The sequence below is a fragment of the Rhinatrema bivittatum genome, chromosome 4, assembly GCF_901001135.1.
Source record: "Rhinatrema bivittatum chromosome 4, aRhiBiv1.1, whole genome shotgun sequence".
NCBI lineage: Eukaryota > Metazoa > Chordata > Amphibia > Gymnophiona > Rhinatrematidae > Rhinatrema > Rhinatrema bivittatum.
The window spans coordinates 455,668,083-455,691,824 of NC_042618.1; the positions used below are offsets into that span (position 1 = coordinate 455,668,083).

At 43.7% G+C, this 23,742-nt stretch overlaps 1 protein-coding gene across 12 annotated transcripts in view; it reads right to left on the reverse strand.

Annotated features, from left to right (window-relative positions):
* Positions 1-23,742, reverse strand: part of METTL25 (methyltransferase like 25) — a 265,950-nt gene that overhangs the window by 111,652 nt on the left and 130,556 nt on the right. For all 12 annotated transcript variants that reach the window (XR_003856005.1, XR_003856002.1, XR_003856006.1 and 9 more), the window contains exon 3: positions 9,245-9,351. Coding sequence is in view for 7 of the 12 variants with exons in the window: in XM_029597096.1 (XP_029452956.1) it covers positions 9,245-9,351 (107 nt within the window). In the remaining 5 variants the exon portion in view is untranslated. The remainder of the gene's footprint in view (positions 1-9,244; positions 9,352-23,742) is intronic.

The window sequence follows — 23,742 nt, forward strand, 5'->3', positions numbered from 1 at the left end:
ACATTTGTTGCCATATGCATCAAGGCAGCACATTAAACATTTCAGGACGGAGGGTGTATCGGTTTAAGGAACACTTTACATGCGACTCTATGAACGTTGTATATGCGCTATGGTGTCCATGCAACTTAGTATACATCGGCAAAACCACAAGAAAAATTAAAATCAGAATTCAGGAACATTTAAGTAGGTTACGACATCAGACTGAAGGGGCACCGCTAGTAGATCACTGGCGGGAAATAGGACATTCCATACAGGAATTTAAAGTGGCAGTCATTTTTCAACTCAAGAAGCATCCGAGAGGAGGGGACCTCAATTTGAAATTAGAACAAATGGAACAGCGGTTTATTTATACGTGGAATACAGTCGCCCCCCGGGGACTGAACAAAGAAATTAACTGGTCCATTTTGGGATGATGTGTTTATGGTTAGGTAGTAGTGCTGTACAGATAAAAACTCACAGCTTTTCTGCACGATCCTGGTACTTTATGTAGCAGAATTGAACGGGGGGCACTGGTGTGACTCGCCTATAAAAGGCTGGGGCAGGTGGCAATAATAAAATCCTGAGACGCATTGTACGTATCTTACAAGTGCACACAAATCCCCGGCCATGGTATACACAAACAAAATAAAATAAAATAAAACACAAAAATATTTTCTACAGCTTTTATTGATTACAAAAATAATAAATAAAGCTACGGTTAGTGAGAATGATATACACACAGAATATAGGAAACAACGGAGTTTCAAAATAGAGGCTATTCCTCACCATAATTCAATTTCAGATTACTGGAGAAACTTGCAGTTTTTCTATAGGTGACGTCACATCCCCATGGTAATAGAGCACCCTAGGGTGCTTGTGCTAGGATCGCAGAGAGGCAGCGTGATTGGCCCACAAGTTTGACGCCAAAGGCTTATTAGACAGCTGAGTAGAGCAAGACGCCGGAGTTGTACATGAAGGCGTCGCTCACAGGAATGAGATTTTGAAGCGAAACCGTGAGTATTCGGATATAGCTCACCATTGAGGTACCTACATATTTAATGTATTATGGACAAGGTTCTTTTAGACGTAATAGATGCGATATCTTTAGGTCCATAGGTAGCCACAGTTCCTGTCCAGTTTCCCGCAGCCCCTGAAGCAGGCAACCCGCCGAAACATGGACCGTGTCGGGCTGACAAACCGGACCTGAACCTAACCGGATTTAGCGGTAAAAGTTCAGCAGAAAATGTTCAGAAGTTTAAATACTATTGAAGGCACAGGTTCGGTCGGTTTTTCGGGCTAAACTGACGACAGAATTGGGCAGTGGACATTTTAGAACAAAACAAAAAAGAAAATAAAAAGAATTGTTGTGAAAAAACAAAAAACAATAAAGAATAAAATACGGGAGCCTGGCCAAAGGGGAGCAGTCAGAACACATAGACTGCTTCAGTGTCGGCTCCCGCACATAAGACCTCATAACGAGTAGTTCCCTTGTTATGTGGTAGGTTGCAGAGTTTGTGCACAAGGCAACGAGGTTGGTTGATATACAGTACATACAAATTTGGTGGCAGGAAAGATGTGGCGTGCACTGGAGACAGCAGATCCTGTTCATAGCACAGCAGTTGATAATACTAGCATGTCAGATGCCCTGATAATAGCCCTAGGTGGCAATGAGCTTGGGGAATTCTCTCAAGTTACAAGTTAATTCACAATAGTGAGGAAGGACTATTTGGCAGAACATTTAACGGAACACTTAAATGAGTCCGACATTATCATCATCACTGGGGAAATTTGAAATTATAGAACCATTCCCTCAAAAAAACTAAACCAACCGGGACAATTTGGCCTACCTATCAGACACTGGACTGAATATGTCTTAATAATGGCTACCATGGAGACAGAGAGCAAGACGATGAGGGGCTTGCATCAAAAGAGTTATTAGGTAAACTTGAAGGATCTAAACGTGTACACCAGATGAGGAGAGACAGGGGTGATATGATACAGACTTTTAAATACTGTAAAAGTATTAATAATGCACAAGAATAAAAGCTTTTTCGATAGCTTACTGGCCTTATCCGCAGGAGGGGGTGGGTTGCTAACACTATAGCTAGGACTAACTCATATGGCAAGGATCCTGCCAGTTAGGCAACATGGGTGGGTGCAGCTATGCTGGTTGATGGTACTCCCACATAGAAGCATAGCAGAGTGATAGGAAGGACTGCTGGGCTGAGCCTGACAGGAAGCAAATCACCTCTACCATGGGCAATTGGTTTGGATGCAGTTGTTTATTTTATGTTAATAAAGCTGTAGCTATGAATTCCATTGAAAGCAGAGTTGCTTACCTGTAACAGGTGTTCTCACAGGACAGCAGGTTGTTAGTCCTTACTTATGGGTGACATCACAGGATGGAGCCCAATCACGGAACACTTTTGTCAAAGTTTCCAGAACTTTGACTGGCACCTACTGGGCATGCCCAGCACAGCACCAACCCTGCAACCAGCAAGGGTCCCCCTTTAGTCTTGTCTTATAGTAAAAAGTACATGCGAAAAATAAAATAATAAATCGTAAGCGAACCCAACTCCGCGGGGTGGCGGGCGGGTTTCGTGAGGACTAACATCCTGCTGTCCTGTGAGAACACCTGTTACAGGTAAGCATCTCTGCTTTCTCACAGGATAAGCAGGATGGTAGTCCTCACATATGGATGAGTACCGAGCTGAGGATGCCCGAGCAATGCACCAAAGACGTGCAACAGGCACAACAACCGAGGTGGAATTTGGTAGAGGGCATCCTGAACCCTACCGGGTTGGCGGAAGGATGTTGGTACCTCAGTTCGCAAATAAGTTGCGTAGCACAGACTGGCCGAAGATGGAATCTTGTCTGCCAGCCTTGTCTAAACAATAATGGGCTGCGAAGGTGTGGAGAGAGCTCCAGGTAGCAGCCTTACAAATGTCAGCAAGCGGCACAGAGCGTAGGTGCACTACTGATGTTGCCATGGCTCTGACAGAGTGTGCTTTAACACGGTCTTGAAGTGGAATGCCTGCCTGTTGGTAACAAAAGGAAATACAGTCCGCTAACCAGGAGGAGAGAGTCTGCTTAACCACAGGTTTACCCAATTTGATGGGATCAAATGAAACAAACAATTGAGTGCCCTTCCTGTGGGCAGCTGTATGGTCTAGATAAAGTGCTAGAGCACATTAACAGTCAAAGGTATGCAGAGCCCGTTCTCCTAGGTTTGAGTGGGGCCTGGGAAAGAAAGTGGGTAGTATAATGGATTGATTGATATGAAACTCTGATACTACCTTAGGCAAAAATTTAGGGTGAGTGCGGAGTACTACCCTGTCATGCAGAAGTTTAGTGTTAAGGTGGGTAGGTGACTAAGGCCTGTAACTCACTAACTCTGCGAGCCAATGTGACCGCAAAAAGAAAAAGCACTTTTTCCAAGTGAGATAGCGGAGATCACAGGATTGGAGAGGCTCAAATAGCAGTTTCATGAGCCTTCCCAAAACCATGCTGAGGTCCCAAGAAGAGGCCGGAGGGCGCAGTGGAGGTTTAAGGTGAAGCAAGCCCTTCAAAAAGCGTGTGACAAGGGGTTGTACTGAAATGGGTACATCCCCCACACCTTTATGGAAGGCGGCTACCGCACTGACATGTACCCTGATATAAGAGGTTTTGAGGCCTGACTGACAGGTGCCAGAGATAGTCCAGAAACTTCAGAGTGGGAACAAGTGAAGGAATCGATGGACATGGAAGTACACCATCCCGTAAGCCTGTTCCATTATAACGATAAGACTGCCTTGTGGAAGGTTTTCGTGAAGTTACTAGAACACAGGAAACCGGCTCTGAAAGGTTAAGAGGTTGAAGTATTAACCTTTCAACATCCAGGCTGTCAGGGAGAGGGCCTGGAGGTTGGGGTGACGAAGGCAGCCTTTGTTCTGAGTGATCAGAAGCGGGTCCTTCCCCAGAGGAATGTGCCGGTGTACTGATAGGTCATGGAGAATTGGAAACCAGACCTGGCGTGGCCAATGAGGGGCTATGAGAATCATTAGTCCCTTGTCCCTTCGCAACTTCAAGAGAGTCTTTGAAATGAGTGGAAGTCGAGGGTAAGCATAAAGGAGACCGCTAGCCCACGAGAGGGAGAAAGCATCTCTGGGCTGGTGGTGTTGGCTGCGAGTGAGAGAGCAGAAGTTCCCTACTTTGCGGATGTGAATTGACGCAAAGAGGTCTATGTGAGGGTAACCCCAACATTGGAATATTGAGTCCACAACAGTGGGGTTGAGGGACCAATCGTGCGGTTGAAAAGTACGACTCAGCTTGTCCACCAACACATTGTCCACTCCCGGCAACTAGGTACATCTAGTGGGAAAGGGCTTCCGCCCATATCTGTGCAGCTTCCTGACACAGGAGGTAGGAGCCTGTTCCCCCTTGCTTGTTGATGTACCACATGGCCACCTGGTTGTCTGTTTGAATCAGGATGACCTGGTTGGAAAGGCGATCCTGAAAAGCCCTGAGAGCATATCTGATTGCACGAAGCTCCAGGAAATTTATTTGGTGTTTGGCTTCTTCTGGAGACCAAATGCCTTGAGTTTGCAGGTTTGCAACATGTGCACCCCAGCCGAGGTTGGAGGCATCTGTTAAGGTTATTTGAGGTTCTGGAATCTGAAATGGGAGGCCTTGTACCAGACTAGATTGGTTTGCCCACCAAGCAGCGATAGACGGAGCTGTTTGGTGATGCGGATTATGGAGGATATTGGCTAAGAAGACTGAGTCCACTGCATTACTCTCATAGCGAGGTGAGCCATGGGAGTGACATGCACTGTGGAGGCCATATGACCCAATATTATCAGGAAATGACGTGCAGTTGAATGTTGTCGAGACTGCAGTCGAAAGGCCAGAGAAGCGAGAGTGAGAGCTCGATCCTGAGGTAGGAAAGCTTTCACTCTTAAGAGTGTCCAAGTCGGCTCCTATGAACGATAGAGTTTGCAAAGGAACTAGTTTGGATTTTTGATGATTTATGAGAAAACCCAGGGAGATCAGGGAATGCAAAGTGAGGCGAAGGGACGTCAGTGCGCCTTGCTGAGAGGAAGCCCTGATCAACCAATCGTCCAGATAGGGGTAGACATGGACACTCTGACTCCTGAGGTAGGCCACTACCACAACGAGGCATTTGGTGAAGATGCATGGGGCAGATGCTAGGCTGAAAGGTAAAACTCGATATTGGAAGTGTTTTGGGCCTACTAGGAAACGCAGGAATCTGCGATGTGACAAAGTAATTGAAATGTGCATGTAGGCGTCCTGAAGGTCTAGAGAGCAGAGCAAGTCTCCCCTTTGAAGAAGGGGAAGTAGAGGACCCAAGGTCACCATCTTGAACTTTTCTCTTTGTAGGTATTTGTTTAGAGTGCGAAGAGCCAATATTGGGCGCACCCCACCTGACTTTTTTGGTATCAGGAAATACCTGGAATAGAACCCTTGTCCCTGTTGTGAAAGGGGCACTGGTTCTATTGCTCAGGACTGGAGGAGGAGGGAGACCTCCTGCTCCAAGAGTGATGAATGGTCGGATGTTCCCCACGTCAGCCGAGGCGGGGAATCCGGTGGGACAGAGAGATAGCTGAGGTGGTAACCTTGGGATACTATTGCAAGTACCCACTGATCTGTGGTGACTGTGTGCCATAGGCTGGAGAAGTGGCACAACCGGCCGTCGACCGGAATGGTCGGAAGCGGAAGCTGGGTACTGCTCTCTAGAAGGGAGTCAAAAACCTGCTGCTGGCCCTGGTTGAGTGGCTGGCTGTGACTTCTGCCCTCTAGGCTGCCTAGGTTGGCCTTTTTGGTAAGGCTTAGAAGGCCGACCCCTGGATGCTGGGGGATAGTATCTCCTCTGCCGGTAGAATTGCCTCTTAGAATCCCTCTTAAAAGATCTTTTGGATGAAGAAGAGGGATCAGAAGGCAGTAAGGAGAGCTGGCGCAGAGTCTCTTGGTGGTCCTTGAGCTGCGCCACTGCTTCTTGAATCTTTTCACCGAAAAGAATATCCCCCGCACAGGGCAAATCAGCCAATCTGTCTTGTACCTCTAGTCTGAGGTCTGAAGATTTCAGTCAGGCCCATCTCCTTGCACTGATACCGGCTGCTGACACCCTGGAAGCGGTGTCAAAGATGTCATACGCTGATCGTACTTCATGCTTGCCAGCATCTAAGCCCTTTTGTGCTAGGGCATGAAGTTGGTCCCGGAACTGCAGAGGTAAGGCTTCAGCAAAGTCTTGAATCTTTGTGAACAAGGCCCTATTATATTGGGTCATGTAGAGTTGGTAGGATGCAGTGCGAGAGATGAGCATTGATCCATGGAATACCCGTCTTCCAAATGCATCCAGGAACTTCTGATCTTTCCCTGGGGGAATGGATGAATGAGGTTTGGAGCATCTGGCCCTCTTTTGGGCTGACTCTATAACCACTGAGTGATGATCCAACTGAGTTCTTTGTAAGCCAGTGGCTGACTGAACTAAGTAGGTGGCATCTGCTTTTCGGTTAACAGATGCCACCGAGCCAGGGTGCTCCCAGTTTCTCTTCAAAAGGTCCAAAAGGATGTCATGAATAGGGATGGACATGATTTCCTTTGGAGCATCGAGAAATTGTAGAAGCTCTAGCATCTGGTATCTAGAGTCCTCTTCTGTCTGAAGCTGGAATGGGACTGTTTCAGACATCTCCTTTACAAAATTAATAAAAGACAGGTCCTCTGGAGGAGAATGCTTCCTTTCATCAGGAGGGGAGGGCTGTGAAGGTAGATTATCAGAATCCTGGGACGAATCGTCAGTCCAAGGATTATAAGGGTCAGCACCAGTTCCCAAATGTTCTTCAGAAGGAAGTAACGGAGTTATTCCTGAAGGCCCTGGCATCGATGGTCCCGAAGGAGGAATCAAAGGCATTGCACTCCCGATGGTGGAATGAAGAGCGGTGTTTCTTTATCTTCCTCCGATGACAGGGAATTGGCGAGGAAGGAGTCGAGTCCCTCGGATCCACCGGTGGAAGGGCACCGATTAACTTATCCATTCTAGTCAATAGTGGTGCAAGCGCCATGGGTATCAGATCGGTGACCGGAGGAGGAACTGGTATCGATGGAAGTTGGAAGCCCTGGAGTGCTTTGCCGATGGTCTCTTGGATCATCCGATCCAATTCCTCACGGAAACCTGGGGCATGAATACCCGGTTCCGGAGTGGGAGGTAGCACTGGCGTAGCTGGAGGGTCCACCGGTGAAGGTGGAATCGCAGATCATGGCACCTGTCCAGGTGGTGAACTCCTCTGTGAGACAGAAGAGGCCGAAGCCTTTTCTGTATGGGGCTTCTTTGTCGGAGGCTCAGACAACGTCGATGTTGAGAGTTTACCGGTATCGATGGCCTGAGCTTTACGATGACGGTGTAATGGTTTTCTTGATGTCCCCCCCCCCCCCCCGGTGTTTTTCAAGAGGAGGAACAGAGGGATCGACACCCGTGGAGTCGTCGAGGCCGATCGGATAGCAGCGGATTCCCAGTGCTGGCGCAACGTAGATGGCACTAGTTCAGACTACGTCGAAGCCATCGATGAGTTGGGGTTTTTGGCCGAAAGAGAAGACCCATCTTATTGAGCTGAGCCTTGCAACCTTTTGGCATCATTTGGGCAGATTTGGTGCAAGTAAGGACATCGTGGCCAGACCCTAAGCACACACAGACCGTGTGAGGGTCAGTGATGGACATTGTACGAGTGCAGTCGGGGCACAGACAGAAACCAGACGCCATGGCTTCGACAAAATTTAGTCGCGGTGTGGTCCATGGCCAGTAGGCCACGAGGGAAAAACTCGATGGGAATCGACCGCAAACAGGCAAAAAACTTACAGTTCGACCGCGGAGGATAGAAATCGATAAGTGGACCCCTGTGGGGTAAATTTTTTAAACAAAGTTCCGTGAGGAAAATTCCTGTCAGGAATCTCTGAAGAGCTCCTTAACCTGTGTGGCTACTGCTGCGCGGAAAAAAAGAAGACTAAAGGGGGACCCCTGCTAGTTGCAGGGTTGGTGCTGTGCTGGGCATGCCCAGTAGGTGCCAGTCAAAGTTCTGGAAACTTTGACAAAGTGTTCCGTGATTGGGCTCCATCCTGATGATGTCACCCATATGTGAGGACTACCATCCTGCTTGTACTGTGAGAAGTGGTTGTATTTATTGAGTCTTGTTTGCTGTCTGGGGTGGGAATAGGGGAAGGGAAGAGTCATGGCTACCCATGTCAGAAAACGTACTGCCATTACCCCATGGCCATGCTTAATCCGTACCAAATATATTGAATTTTCTCTTAATTCAAATTTAGGTTTTCACCTGAAACAACACAGAGTACAGTGCAACCCAGAAAGCGCGGTATGTACACTTTTCATAAATGTGCCGATGTACGTTTCTTAATTACTTTAGCCTCAGATTTTATTTAAAAGTAACTATATAAAACAAAAGGATGTTGTCTCCAAGCCCAATTTCATATTCTGAGGAGCTGCGGATTGGAGAACAATGCATTGCAACATCCCATTGAGATCACAGGTCCTCAAGTACAGCTAAGGGCACCAAGCACTTCAGTGATCTCTTACTGTTCAAAACAAAATCAGCCCAAAGCATTTTGTAGTTTTGCAATTTCATGGTTCTTGTGTTTTGTTTTTTTTTTAATTAAAATGATTTCTTTTTGCCTCTTGTTTAGTGAACTGGGTTGGGAACCAATTGTGAACAGACTCTCCTGAAATTTTATTTATTTTCTTAAAACTAAAAATATAAAAAAATAAAAAATAAAAAATAAAAAAAAAACGTTTGTAGTTCAGCAGCTTTTTGTAGCTGGAAGCCTTTTTTTGCTTTTTAGGGTTACATACCTTTAAAGAATACAAGAGAGACTGGAAAGCAGTTAATAAAATACCCTAATATTTAATTTTTAGTGAGGAATTGTACAGAATTAAAATTTTTCATTCCTTGCCTATAGAAAGCTAGAACCAACCCATCTCAGTTGTCCTTTGCCTATAAAAAGGACCTTGTCTTTCTTTAGTAGATTATTTATATAGAGGGGTAGTGTATTCCAAATACTGACTTTTTCAACTGCATTAGACAAATAAAAAAAAACAAAAAACAAAAGTGAGATGTAGACTGTTGTATAACCATTGCGAAAACTCTCAAGACTTTGAGCAATACGGAACACCATCATAGGCTATAGATAATTAGATACGGGGATATTCATACAGAAAAAAATTCCAAAACTCACAAATACAAAAAAATAACATGGTTACCTGCTTTATGCCACAATAATTTGCTAAACAGTCTACCAACTGTGACATCACCAGGACTTCATGTGATTTCTTGTTATTCATAAACTCATTGGTTTTCATTTCTTTAGCTGAAAACAGAAAGACAGTTGAAGTCATGCATACTGACAGGAGCAGCCTCTGGCTCCTACACCCTAACCTCCTGCTATTACTTTGTCAATTTGAATAGACACACTGATTTTCCATTTCATTCATTTCTTGTTTCCCACCTCCTCTGCTTTTCTAGTGTGCAAAAACTGAGACTAGCACAGAGCCACGCTAATTTTATGCCTAAGACGGCCAAAAATCCAGAACAAAAATAGATCCATTATTTTTCTCTACTCCTCCTCCCCCCCCCCCCAGCAGAGTTCTCAGCAGCCCCTGGAAATGCTGTGATACACTGAACTGGTGCCTAATAGCATTCAGGGGTGATTTTTCACATTGCTATCTATAGGGTGAATCATCTCAGAAGTCAGATCATGCAAGGTTGACCATTGCATGTGACGTAGTAGTAGCTATAATAGTAGTAGTATTTAGGCATTTCAGCAGTTTGCAAAAATCAAAACAAAACACTGCTGGGTTAAGAGATTAGTGCACTTTAAAAACAGCAAGTAATGGAGTCTCCTTCCCCCCCTCCCTCTGCCCACCACAAAAATAATATCCTATCAAGACCACCTTGGACCCCCTGACATGAACTGAAAATTCGCTGTGGCTAGGACACTAAAACATAAAAGTTATTAGCAGGACATACACACACACTCACATTTGAATCAGCTATAATCACTTATTTCAAAATATTCCTTGCAAGTCTATAGACATTTTACAGAATTCTTGAGAAAAGTTAAGCATTTTGATTGGTTAGAAAGCATCAGGTGACTTATTACGGCATTAGTATTTCCCAAGGCAATAACTGTAACTGATACGGGGGGGGTGTGAGCCCTTAGTGCTGTGGCGCAGTTGCCGCAGCCTCGAAGGCGAGCCTCCGAGGCCTATGCTGACAGCTGGCAAACGTGCCCTGTAGCGGGGACAGTCTGGAGTTTCACATTTACCAGCCGCCTCCTCCACAGGTTGGGTCCTTGGATTCTGGCAGCCAGCAGGACCTAGGTGGGTCCCCAGGGCAGCAGTGGTGGCTACAGTCCAGAAACACACCAGAGACAAAGTAGACAGCAGGCTTAAGGAAGTCAGAGGAGAGCCAAGGTCAGGGGCAGGCAGCGAGCAAGAATACTCTGGTCCAGACTAGAGATCGGGGTCCAGGCAGCAAGCAACTGTGGACAGGTCAGGCAAGAGGTCAGGTCTGGAGCAGCAAGCTGAGGGAGACATGGACACAAAGAAGACACTGGGAACAAGGAAAACAGGCTGGATGAGGCTGGACTGGGTGCCAAGTTGAGACTGGGTTGGAAGACAAAAGGCTGGATGATGAGGCAAGGCAGGAGAAGGAACAGGGATGCTGGCAACACAGACTGCAAGGAATGCAGGAGACCTGTTGCTGAGGTAAAGTCTGGATGTCCGAAAGGTCCTTTTACTGGCTGAAGCCTATGACATCATCTACGGGCATCGCAGCTTGTTTCCCGCTGTGGGCTCTTTAAGTCTGAGTGGTGTCACCAGATATTGCTAAAACTGCTTTCATTGGTTATTGTTACGTTTGCTGGCGCACTCCTCCCTGAATGCCACCACAGCAAACAAAACACCAAGAGCATCCTCCTTTTGTCATATCTTTTCTCCCAGCATCTCAACCCTATTCTTCCTGTTGCCCTGTATATGTATTCCAAACATAAATTCAGCCACAATACTGGTTTTTTCTTTAGTTCTGATGTTAGTTTATCGAGATGCTTGGAATAACCTAAGGATTTCCCTGAGAGGCTCCCTTCACTCCAATTCCATATCATGATCCCTTGGCTTTTGAATTTCTTTTTCTATGGAACACTGCAACTTCTTGCACTTTATTGAAGCCTGCTAAATATTTGACTAGAAGTATTTTACTCGCAGTACTCAAGTACAATATACTCTTCTTAATTAAGATTTCTAATGAGGGCAAGAATGAAACTGGCCATGGAGCTTGGAATCCTATTGTACTCTTGGGCCCGCAGTCTCCTTTTCAGAGGGAAACTCCATGGAGAGGGCCAATGTGTTCAACGTGGGTATAAAGTTTCTGTGCATTTGTGCCTGCCCTGAAGCAAATGCTTCAGGGCAGGCACAAATGCTTCAGGGCAGTCCCTACATGGACTTACCAGGGAGTGCTGGTAAGTCCATGTAGGGATTTGAAAAACACAATCATGAATGCTTTCCCACCCCTGTCCTAACCCTGTTTTATATTCACGGTAGGGGAGAGAGGGAGGAAATACCGTAATCAAACCATGCTTTTATGTGGGTTAAGTACGTGTGTACTGACAGAAAAATACCTTGGCTATTGCCCCCTTTACGATGAGTGCTCACATGATTGCATTTTTACAACAAAAGTAAAAAATGTAAGTGAAACATTAGGACTGATTTCAGGACAATAAAATAAAAATGTAGTAACGTGGCTAGTAAGAGGTGAACATCTTTCTCAAACCTCAATGCTATTTCAGAATATTTTATATATCCGTTTTCAAAGCAGAATACCAGAGCTACACTAAAGATACTTGAGAACTGTTCTCGAGGAGTTTTCCCATGATTACTTTTGGGCTGTACACAGCGTAACATGCAGAAAACGTCCTCTTTTCATCGATTGGCATTTCATTTTAATTACTATCTTTGTGCTGCTCTTTTCCTTGCAGTAAGGGGCATGAACCTTTTTCTCTCTCAGTATAAGATTAGCTGGAATTTTACAGAACCATTCTGACCTATAATGGGTGGTACAATGTTAGCAAATGACTTGCTGCTGTGTTTCTGAACTATCCACAATGAGCTGGATTCGTTACCCATAGGTGTAACCCCCATCTCACCCTGGGCATCGACAAAAAGGGGCACATTTTGAGTGCTGCAGGTGCTCCCAAAGGGTTCTTCGGTGGGAAAAGCAAAATCCCTCAGGGCCCATAGGGGTAGGACACACTGCTCAGTGTAAAAACAAACATCACTGTTCTCACTGACCTGTGTTGTTCCAGAATATAAAGCCATTTATTAATGTATATGAACAACCTGGTGGACAGCACATTTGGGAATGGTGCAATCCACGTAGAAAACAAAAGCTCCTGGGAATTTCCCTGAAGCAAACCCTGACTGGGGTAGAGAAGAACTCCTCCCTTAGCAGAGAAAGAAAACTGGAAAGAGAGTCTCCTGAAAGCTTACAGTTAACTCCTGCTGATTCCCTCTCACTCGGGGACTCCCCAGCTGATCCACCAGCCTGGAAGTCCTCCCTTTTGACTCCAACCAGTAAATCCTCTCTTCAGACACTTAAAGCAATCATCAGTGAAATCTAGAGGAATGGGACTAACTCTTGACACCAATTCTAGTCCCTGGTCCTCTCTTACAAGTTCTCTTGAGCTCAACCTGCTTCCAACTCCTGGGAGCCCCGAGTGCTCTTCTCTTGAGCCTCATTCACCAACCTAAGACAGAAGACGGGAAGAATACAAGCCAAAGTGGGCTCATAACTTTCATTAAACAGACACTCCCACTGGGGGAGTCTTCGGAAACAGTATACACTCCGCACTCTCTTGGTGAAGGCTCTGATGTAGGTAAGGGATGCTTTTGTGACACCTTTAGGTTTGCATTATGGAGGACAGCTCAAACAGTCATCTTTCATTCTACATATAAAGATCTCTCTGCAAGTGGCCTGGACTCAGCTAAGAACCAGAGTACTGACTAATCACTGGATCCTCGGATGTCTTGGACTTATTCTCACACGTCATGGTATGAGATCAATAGCCTTGAAGACATTGGGGGCAATTTTCAAATAGCCGCATGCTGTAAAATACCCGGATATTATCTGTACTCATATTGGGGGTAATTTTCAAAAGGATGTACATGCATAAAATTGAGTTTAACATGTATAAATGCACATTACCCATGTAAGTGGGTTTTTGAAAATTGCTATAATATATGCTATTGAATAATCCATAGAATTTATCCACGTCAGGGCACTTTATGCTGTAAATGGCATTTTGAAAATTGCTATGATAGTATATTACATTTACACATTTATTTATTTATTATTTTTATATACCGACATTCGATCAGAGATATCACATCGGTTTACATTCAGGTACTGTGGGTATTTTCCTATCCCCAGAGGGCTTACAATCTAAGTTTTGTACCTGAGGCGATGGAGGGTAAAGTAACTTGCCCAAGGTCACTAAGGGCCATATTTAGTTGGTTACTTAGAGGGAGAAGGAGGTTAGTTCAAGTGTTGGTTTTAAAATACGGTGGATTTTTATACAGTGGTTATAACACAAGGGGACTATATACAAAGGTTATATAGAAAGGTTCTACACCAGGGTTGTATGTCGAGGATTATTACAAGGGCTCTGTAAATATGCCCTAGGGTTGTGTGCCGAAGAATGTATAAAGGGGTTTCATTTCTTTATTTAGTTATTCATTTATGCATTTACTATGCATCATGGGATAACAAGGAGTCAGAGACTATGTGTGACAAGGGTCAGACGGGAAATGTGGTGCTGCGATGAAAGGTGGTGGGGGGATAGGGTCATTGGGGGAAAGCTTGGCGGAAGAGCCAGATTTTTAGGAGTTTTTTGAAGAGCTGTGTTGAGGGCTCCGATCTGAGCTGTGCTGGAAAGGTTGTTCCAAAGCGAGGGTCCGGCTATGGACAGTGTGCGTTCTCTTGTTGAGGATAGATGTGCTTCTTTTGGTGTGGGGATGTGGAGAAGACCAGTGTTAGAGGATCAGAGGTTTCGTTTCGGTGTGTGGTATCGTAGGGGTGTACTTTACCAATTGAATTTGTTGTTGTGGAGAGACTTATGAAGGAGTGATAGGACCTTGTGTTGTATTCGGAAGCTGATGGGCAGCCAGTGTCGGTCCTTGAGGATTGGAGTGATGCAGTCCGACTTCTTTCTGTTTGTGAGGGATCTGGCTGCTGCATTTTGAAGTAGCTGTAGCGGTCTGATTGTGGCAGCCGGGAGGACGAGCAGAAGAGAGTTGCAGTAGTCGAGCTTTGAGAAGAGTAAAGTCTGGAGGACGGTTCTAATTTTCAAAGAGAAACTACGTGGGTTTACGTTTTATTATATGCTTAACCTGGAAACTTGGTTTGGGCAGCAGTTACCTATGATAGAGAGAGAAGGCTGAACAGGAAAACTAGTAAAAGCGATCAATAATGATGGTTACTCTGTCGTCGCAACTAAATTGTGAGCCAAAAGAACTGAACAATGGCAGCATTACTCTGGAGCTACATGAAAACAATTTAAAAGCACCGCACAATTTTCACCCTTCCCCCCAAAAATTGTCAAGAACATAAGATTGTCATACAGGGTCAGAGCAAAGGTCCATCAAGCCCAGTACCCTGTTTCCAACAGTGGCCAATCCAAGTCACAAGTACCTGGCAGGATCCCAAGTGGAAGCTAGAATTCAAGCTGCTTATCCCAGGGATAGGAAGTGAATTTCTGCAACTCCGCCTTAATAACGGTTTAGGGACTTTTCTTCCAGCAACTTGTCCAAACTTTTTTTTTTTTTTTTTTTTAACGCAGTTACACTAGCAGCTTTCACTACATCCTCTGACAACGAATTCCAGATCTTAATTATGCGTTGAGTAAAAAAATAATTTTCTCTTATTAGTTTTAAATGTACAACTTAGTAACTTCACTGTGTGTCCCTTCATTGTGTACTTTTTGAAAGAATAAATGAGTCACGTTTATTCACTCTTCTCTATGCATTATTTTATAGATCTCTATCATCTCTCTTCAGCTGTTTCTTCTCCAAGTTGAAGAGTCCTAACCTCTTTATCCTTTCCTCTTAGGAGGATCATTCCATCATCATTTTGGTCACCCTTCTCTGTAGGTTTTCTAACTCTGCTATATCTTTTTTTGAGATGTGGAGACCAGAATTGCACACAATACTCAAGATGAGGTTGCACACAATACTCAAGATGAGGCATTAGAATATTATCTGCTTTATTCTTCATTCCCGTCCTAATAATCCCTAGCATTATATTTTCTTTCTTGGTTGTTGCAACATATTATCAATGACAACGTCTAGATCCTTTTCCTGAATGGCGACTCCTAATGTGGACCCTTTCACGTGACACTTATATACAGAGAGGGTGGTGGATGAGTCAACAACCTCTGATGAAAGAGACAAAAAAACAGTATCTGAATTCAAGAAAGCATGTGATTAATACAGGGGATCTCTAAGGAAGTGATGAAAATTATTTGCTAAATTAATTGGACGGATGGGCAGACTGGATGGGCCATACGGTCTTTTTCTGCAGTCATGTTTCTATTGTGTAGCTATATTTTGGGTTATTCTTCCCTAAGTATATCACATTGCACTTGTCCACTTAAATTTCATTTGTCATTTTGCAAGGTCCTCTTGCCATTTCTCACAATCCTCTTGTGATTAACTATGAACTATTTGTGTCATCGGCAAATCTGATTCTCTCACTCATTCCAGGTCCTTTATAAGAGATCCCTGGGGCACCCCACTATTCACCTTTCTCCACTGAAACGTACGTTCTGTTTTCTATCTTTTAACCAGTTCCCAATCCACAATAGCACACTGCCCCTATTGCATGACTTTTTAATTTCTTACATCATGAGGGACTTTGTAAATGCTTTCTGGAAACCCAGGTACACTATATCAACTGGTTCACCTTTATGCATGTTTATTTACAGCCTCAAGGTGAGGCAAGACTTGCCTTGGCAAAATCCATGTTGGCTTTGTCCCATTAAACTCTGCTTAACTATATGTTCAATAATTTTGTTCTTTATGAAAGTTTCTATCATTTTGCCTGGCACTGACGTCAAACTCACTAGTCTGTAGTTTCCAGGATCACCCCTGGATCCCTTTTTAAAATATAAATCTGGGCAGACCACATATGGCAATATTCAGGCCAGTTGGACTCAAAATAGTTGAGTTATATTATAAACACCTAAAATTAGAACTTCAAGTCAAAATGGCAATAAAACATGTATAACAAGACTACTGGGTCCCATTATATAGTAAATTGTTCTTGTGGGAGAAGATCTCAAAGTGATTTATTATTCACAGTGTTTAATATTAGTGATTGCAGTTGCTTAAAATTATTTACATTTTCCATCTTACCATTTCTCTAGAAGTATGAGGAAACATACCAAACTTCACATTTTTATTTGTATTTCTGATAGTACAGCAGTTGAACAGAACATCCATGATTTACCAATGGGGTTTCTCTCACTCTGCGTCAAAAAACTCTTGACAACAGCATGCATTCCCTTATTTCTGACCTGTGAAGAAGTTAATAAAGGGCCCGATTCACTAGGCTTTACTCCCATACACAGAACAGGGGGAAAAAAAAGCCTTCGTAAATCAAACCCATAGAGTGATGAATCATTAGCAACAATCTGAAGCAATGTCGCTGCGTACGCCAACGGAAGAAATCCATCAATATGAATTACTGTTTGCTACAGACGGCAGTAGCTTTGGAACCAGTTAAAAAGATGTATAGAATGTTTTCTTCCACTGCAATTTTTACATAAAGGTTTAAGGAAGCAGTATACAAGCTTAGCAAACATCACACTCAACACCCACAGTCTCAACTGTGATATATTTCAAGCAACAGTGTTTGTCTGGAACTCTTACAAAATACATTTCTGGATATCCAAAAAGATCAATGCATTCCTGGTTCACTTTGGGCCAGATGTAATAAAACAAAACAAAACAAAAAACCCCTGACTTTTCCTCATTTTCTGTCTATGGGAAAAAAAGTTTAGTACATCTGGCCCTTGTGTACTGCAAATGCTTACTAGCTACAAACAATCATCGCTCAGGACAACCAGTTAGTCATTAGGGGAAAAAAAAAATTGCTTTTATTAAAAATGACATCTTCAATGTTGCCTTTTAAAGGGTAATTCCGAAAGGCATTTCCTGGGGATAAAACAATGCTCGACTGAGGAAATGATGTGTTTATATAACTGCTCTCCTAATATGCAGGTAACCTCATGCGTGTTTGTCCTGTAAGCCCCTAAGTTTACCTGCACAGAGCAGTGACGTTCCTGGGGGTGGAACTGGTAATAGGGTTTGGGTTCCCAAACCCCTGCACGTATTTTCACTAGGAGAGCTACACACACAAATGAGCAGGTGTTATTTATTTATCTATTTAAACCATTTGTAGCCCATGATCCACAAATCTCAGCGGGTGACAGAGTTACACACATAATCAGAAACAACACAGAACATCGGAACATGATTAAAAACACATTTCACATTCACATGGATAAAATACACTGTGTGCCGGCTTAACCAGCTCTAAGAACCTTGACGTGCACACAGTGAAATCTTTCAGCAAAAGCCAGGGAGTACAGGTGAGCTTTAAGAAGTTTTCTAAAGCAAATCAACTGTGTACAGCTTAACTTCAGTGGGATAATTTTCACCGTGAACGTAGACGCGTGAAAGCTTGCATTGAAAGCGGGTGCAACTTGTTCGTGCCTTTTGTTGACTTTCTTATATGGGTTTGTCCCAAAATTACCCAACTCGCATAAAAAAATAAAAAAAAGTCAGCAGAATGCAAACAAGCGTAATATTACCCGCATATCGGGCAGTCAAGTTTTTTGCTGGTGAAAATGTAAAAAACGTATGTGCATAAATCAAACCCCCCCCCCAGGGAATGCCTCTGCTAAATCCAGGTAAGGATGCATACATTTAGCCACATGTCACCTGGGCACATTTATAGTGAGCCGTATCCTTGGCTATAGAACTGCCTTTGAAAGTTACCTCCCCCCTAAGGGGAATTATCAAATGCATTTCCTCGGGTAAAGCAGTGTTTTACCCACAAAAAAAAGGCTTTTAAAAAAATTGCCTTCCCTGGTGAAAGCACACATGTAACTTTCCCCACAGTGAAGCATTACCAGAGCCAAGTTGGAGCTTGCAATTACACATCTATTTTTGTAGTTTCAAAGTATGCGCATATATATTAATCGGGGAAAACTGCCCGCCCAAAAAAGTGGGCATAAATGGGCGTGGCTGGTTTACCCGCAATTGTTTTCAAAAGTGAAAATACACATACACACTTTCATTTTGAAAAACTGGGGGCAAAGTGCGTGGGTAAAAAGTACCCACGGTCTTTGCATCAACATGGGCCAGTCAGAAAATTACCACCTTAAAGTAATTGTGCCATCGTTATTTACATAGAGAGCGATAATGAAAGTGTAGATAGCAGGATGAATTAGCCATGCTGTCTGAGGAATCCCAAGCTGAAGGTTGCTATGGATCTCTGTTATTTTTGTGGGGTTTTTTTTTTTTTGCAACTCAGACTCCTGCGTGGACAGCCTTTATTCTATGCCATTTGTTCAGGACTGCTTGATCCATGAAACTGTCAGAGGCCGTTAGTTTATCCAGGCAGTAGTGAGATATGAAGGTGTCTTCGATCGGTACATTGTGAAGGTGCCACAGAGGTTGCAGTTGTGCGTACTCTGTAAACTTTTATTTGACCTTGTACCAGCACTGAATGGAAGACTAGCAGTGCTATATGCAACAGGTGACCAATTGGCCAAATTACTCTTTGCTACTGCCACTCCCAGTTTATAATATGCCAAGGCCCCCTTGCAATCCAAGGTGTGTAGTCTCTTTTCTCCTTCATGTCTGTTGCTGGGGGAGGTTGGCTCTCGAATGAATTGAATTTATTTTTTGCTCCTATGAATTGCAGAATTTGGGTTGGTTGGAGCACTGATTTTTTGTAATTTATGAGAAAACCTAACTGTTCTAGACATTGAATGGTGACCGACTGGAACAAAGGGCTATCTCCTCTAGGGATACTATAAGCCAGTCATCCAAGTAATGAAATATCTTTATGCCCTTTTGACGGAGATGCGCCACAGCCACCGCTAGACACTTCGTGAAGACTCTGGGAACAGATGAGAGTCCAAATAGGAAAACCCTATACTAGTAATGAGAGTTTCCTATCTTAAAGCAAAGGAACTGCCAACAAGGGGATGTGTCAGAATATGAGTATAGGCATCCTTGAGATTGAAGGAACACATCCAATCATTGGGCTGGTTGAAAGGAAGGATTGTGCTGAGAGATGTCATTTTGAATTTCTCCCTCCATAGGTGCTTGTTGAGTTTTCTGAGATCTAAGATAGGATGAAGGCCCCTGATTTTTGGGATAAGAAAATACTGAGAACAACAACTCTGGTCATGTTGTGACTCGTGAAGCAACCAAATGGGCTTTGAGTGAGCAGTTTCTAGACCTCTTTTATTTATTTATTTATTTATTGGTTTTTATATACCACCACTCACAGATATCGCGTCAGTGTACATAGAACAAGAACATACGCCAGGGCGTTAGACATTGAACAAATTAAAACTTATGTAAATAACAATATAACAAGAAAAAACAAGGTATTTAGCAAGTTTAAAAACTTAAGCCACATTAAATAATAATTTGAAGTGTGGATAAAGTATGGTGTGGCAATATATAGTAAGGTATAGAATAAATACAAGAACATGTTATAAACATGATAAAATATGAGCATGTGATGAAAGAAATCATCTGTATTGCATCATGTTATGAAGGAATTCATGTGTGGGAACAAGAGTCTGGGCAGAGAAAAACCTGATAGTTAATAGCAGCAGATAAGATATTGGAAGAAACGTCTCAGACCAAACCATTGCCCACAACTCTCTTCTAATCAACAACATATCCATACCTCTAAAAAGCTCAACAAAGGACCTCGGCGTATGGATCGATAAAGATCTCAACCTAAAAACACACATAGCAGCCAAAACCAAGGAAGGTTTCTATAAACTTCATGTACTAAAACACCTAAAGCCGCTCCTCCACCATCAGGAATTCCGAACAGTTCTACAATCCCTGATCTTCAGCAGCTTAGACTACTGCAACTCAATGTTATTAGGTCTCCCCAAATCCACCTTAAAACCGCTGCAGTTACTGCAGAATGCCGCTGCAAGAGTACTGACCGGAAATAAAAAATCGGATCACATCACCCCAATACTAAAAAGCCTACACTGGCTACCAATCATTCAGAGAATTGAATACAAAACCCTGACGATCATCCATGACGCTTTACACAATTCAGTTAACTCCACAGTCAGTAAAATGTTCCACCCCCACAAACCTCAACGGAACACCAGAACTTCTGAAAAACGTCTACTCGAAATACCCACATATCCCATGGCTAAGCTTACTAACACCAGAAATAGAGCTCTCTCCATAGCGGGGCCTAAACTCTGGAACGCCCTACCATGCTACCTCACCACTATCATCGAAAATAAATCATTCAAAAAAGAACTGAAAACCTGGATCTTCAGCCAGACTTTCAATGATGATTTAAGCAATCCACAATTGTGATGCCTTAAGCTTCCCATCCTTCTCCCCTCTTCTCTTCTCCGCATACCTACCCCTTCCTCCTTCCATTACCTACCCCATCCCCCCCTCATTTCCTTCTTTTCCCATTCAGACTTTCTTGTATTCAGAGCACGAGTTTGTATATACCTTCCTCGTTTTTCGTTTCTATTTTTCTTTTTCGTTATTTGAATTAAATTATTTTTTAGTTATTTCCTGTTACATCCTTCTCCATATGCTAGTTGCATATACTTTTGTTTCTCAAATTGTTCTATGTATCATTGTTTCGTTCCAATGTAAACCGGGGTGAAGGCATGTGCTAAACCTCGGTATATAAAAGCTTCAAATAAATAAAATAAATAAATCTATGAAAACGGAAGGTTGAGAAGGGATAGACAAGGGTAGGGGGAGTAGAAACTGAGGAGAGGGAGAAGAAGGAACAGCAGATGGACAAAAGAGAAGGAGAAATGAGGAGTGAAGGTGTGAGGTGAGAGGGTAGATAATTAGGTGTATGCTTGAGTGAAAAGCCATGTTTTGAGTTTTTGCTTGAAGATTTTGGGAGACAATTCTAGACGCAGATCAGTGGGCGTTGAGTTCCATAGCGTGGGACCAGCTAGCGAGAGGGCTCGTACCTTGGTGGATGCGTAATTGGATAGTTTGGGGGAGGGAGTCCATATGGTGGCGAGGTATTGATTTCTGGTTGGTCTGTAGGATGTGTGGAATTGTAAGGAGTCAGTAAACTAGTTCATGTCGGGGTTGTGTAATGCCTTATGGATGAGTGACAGTGTCTTGTATTGTATGCGGGAGGAGACCTCTTGCTGTAGGAGAGGCAGATGAGAGGGGTCCGATGGGGGAACAACCATATTGAGAGTAGTCAGCAGTTGGATGAAATTGAGGCAATAACCTTGACATATGATCCATGGGACCCATTGGTCTGTCAATACGCGGGACCATGCTGTGACAAACTGCTGGATTCTGCCCCCAATCTGAACAGTTGAATGTACCGGCTGGGAGCTCAAAAACTCTGCTGCGGCTTTGTAGCGAAGTGTTGATTCTGCTTTTGCGGTCTTCAGTCCCTCTGATGTCCCCTTGGATGAGACATCTGGCCCTGTTATGGAGTTTGTTGGTAGGACAGCTGCCGGTATGGTGGGAATTATTTGTATAATTTTTGAGGGTAGTAAGGATGTTTATACTGGGGTAAAATTGTCCTGGTGTTTCTCTGGTGATCAGTTGAAGTGGTTAATGATTGTACCACTACATTCTGCTCTTTGATTTGTGAAACCATTTCCCTGTCCTTATCTCCAAAGAGATTACTGACCAAGCAAGGAAGGAAGGTCCACTAGTTTCTCATGGACATACTCTCTTTTGCCACTAGCTCTCACCCAAGTCATATGGCGTGCGGCTATAAATTTTGCTGAAGTGTGGACTGATGTATAAAAGGTCTCAAACAGATCGGAGAAGGTGACAGAGTCCTTCCTCTAGATTATGAAAAGGCTGAAGCATTATTTCTTCTTCTGTTTCTGACTGTATGTACGGTTTCAATTTATGCACACACTCATACAAGTATTGCACCATATAGAATTGATGCTGCTCAATCATTGAGGCAAGCATCGCTCCCTGAAGTCATCCAGGAGTTTGTGGTCTTTCCTGGGAGATGTATTGGAGTGGAGTCTTTATTTTGTCACCTTCTTCATTGCCAACTCCACTACTATCGAGGCATGTGATAATTAGACTATTCCGTATCCTGGGGAATTTCTCATATGAAACTTAAAATCCATCTTTTGAGAGACTACTAATCCAGAAAAAGGGGACTCCAAGGCTTTCATCAGGTTGAGTCTGAGTCTAACACGACATGTGAAAGAAGAGCCATGGGCTCCACAGGAATATATCGCATTTTCAATATGCCTAACACCTTTGATTGTAGGTCAGGCATCTTCCGGACTTCTACGCTTAGAATAGATCCTAGCTTTTCCACAAAGCAAGAATATGTGAGATCTTCTGGCGGGGAAGAGTGCTCTTCTGGAAGATAAAAAAAGGAGACCCATCGAGCTATTCGGCGAGTTCCTTGGTGGTTGTTCAGACTCTACCTCAGATCTTGGGGAGGGGAGTGGACTGTAGTCTCCTATCAGAATAGGCAATAGAGATTTCTCTGGAGTTGGAGATTTTGGAACTCTGTATGGATATGTTGGCTCCGAGAAGTGCAGCAGGATCTTTTTCTATGATGGAAGACTAGGGTTCACTGGCAAGAAGGCTGGTGGCTGCATTTAAGGATGCAGTGTAGAAAAGAAATTTCTTAGGATGCTGGTAATCTGAACCATTGCCTGATTCATCCTGGAATGGGAGAAAGAGGGGACCATTCCCCTCCAGCACTGATATTTGATGCTGAGCCTCTAAAGAAGGCATCCCGAGTTGGAGCGGCGGAGAGCAGTCCTCTAGGGCACCGAGGTGTTAGTAGCACTGCTAAAAGCATAAAGGAAGATATAGGCTAGAATGCCACAATAGATAAGGGTTCCGGCCACACCTTTTTGTGTCTTGCATGCAACTCTTCCTGTAGGTGTAAAGAGAGTCCTTCTTCTGCTGAAACATCAGAGAGTCCTGAAAAGACCTCTTTCTTGCTCTGTGACGAATTTGAAGAAGCACCAGACTGAGGTAGAGTGGGGCTGGGGGTGTCAAGAGTGACCTTCCCTGATCTGACATGGTTTTCCGCACCTGGAATCCTTCCATGGAATGTAATGGGAAGGTCGGAAGAAAGGAATCCCTGTCATATGCTTTAGCCTTCTCTTGAGCTGAAGGGATTGTTACTGGAAGCTTTGGTGCTGGGCATTTTGAGGTTTCCATGGTCTTGCATTCTGACTTATCAGCTGTGGCCTATAAGAGAGTTTTCAGAGCCTGACATAGAAGGCAGCATCATACGAGCTAATTGCATTGACCGTTCCTGCCTTGCATGCTCTGGTGCGCCTGCCTGGAATGCTTCGAAGCATCATGTAATGCATGCTTCCGTACATCAAAAGCTGGTTGCTTTGGTGCATCAGGTATTGCATGCTTTTGTGCATTGTGCT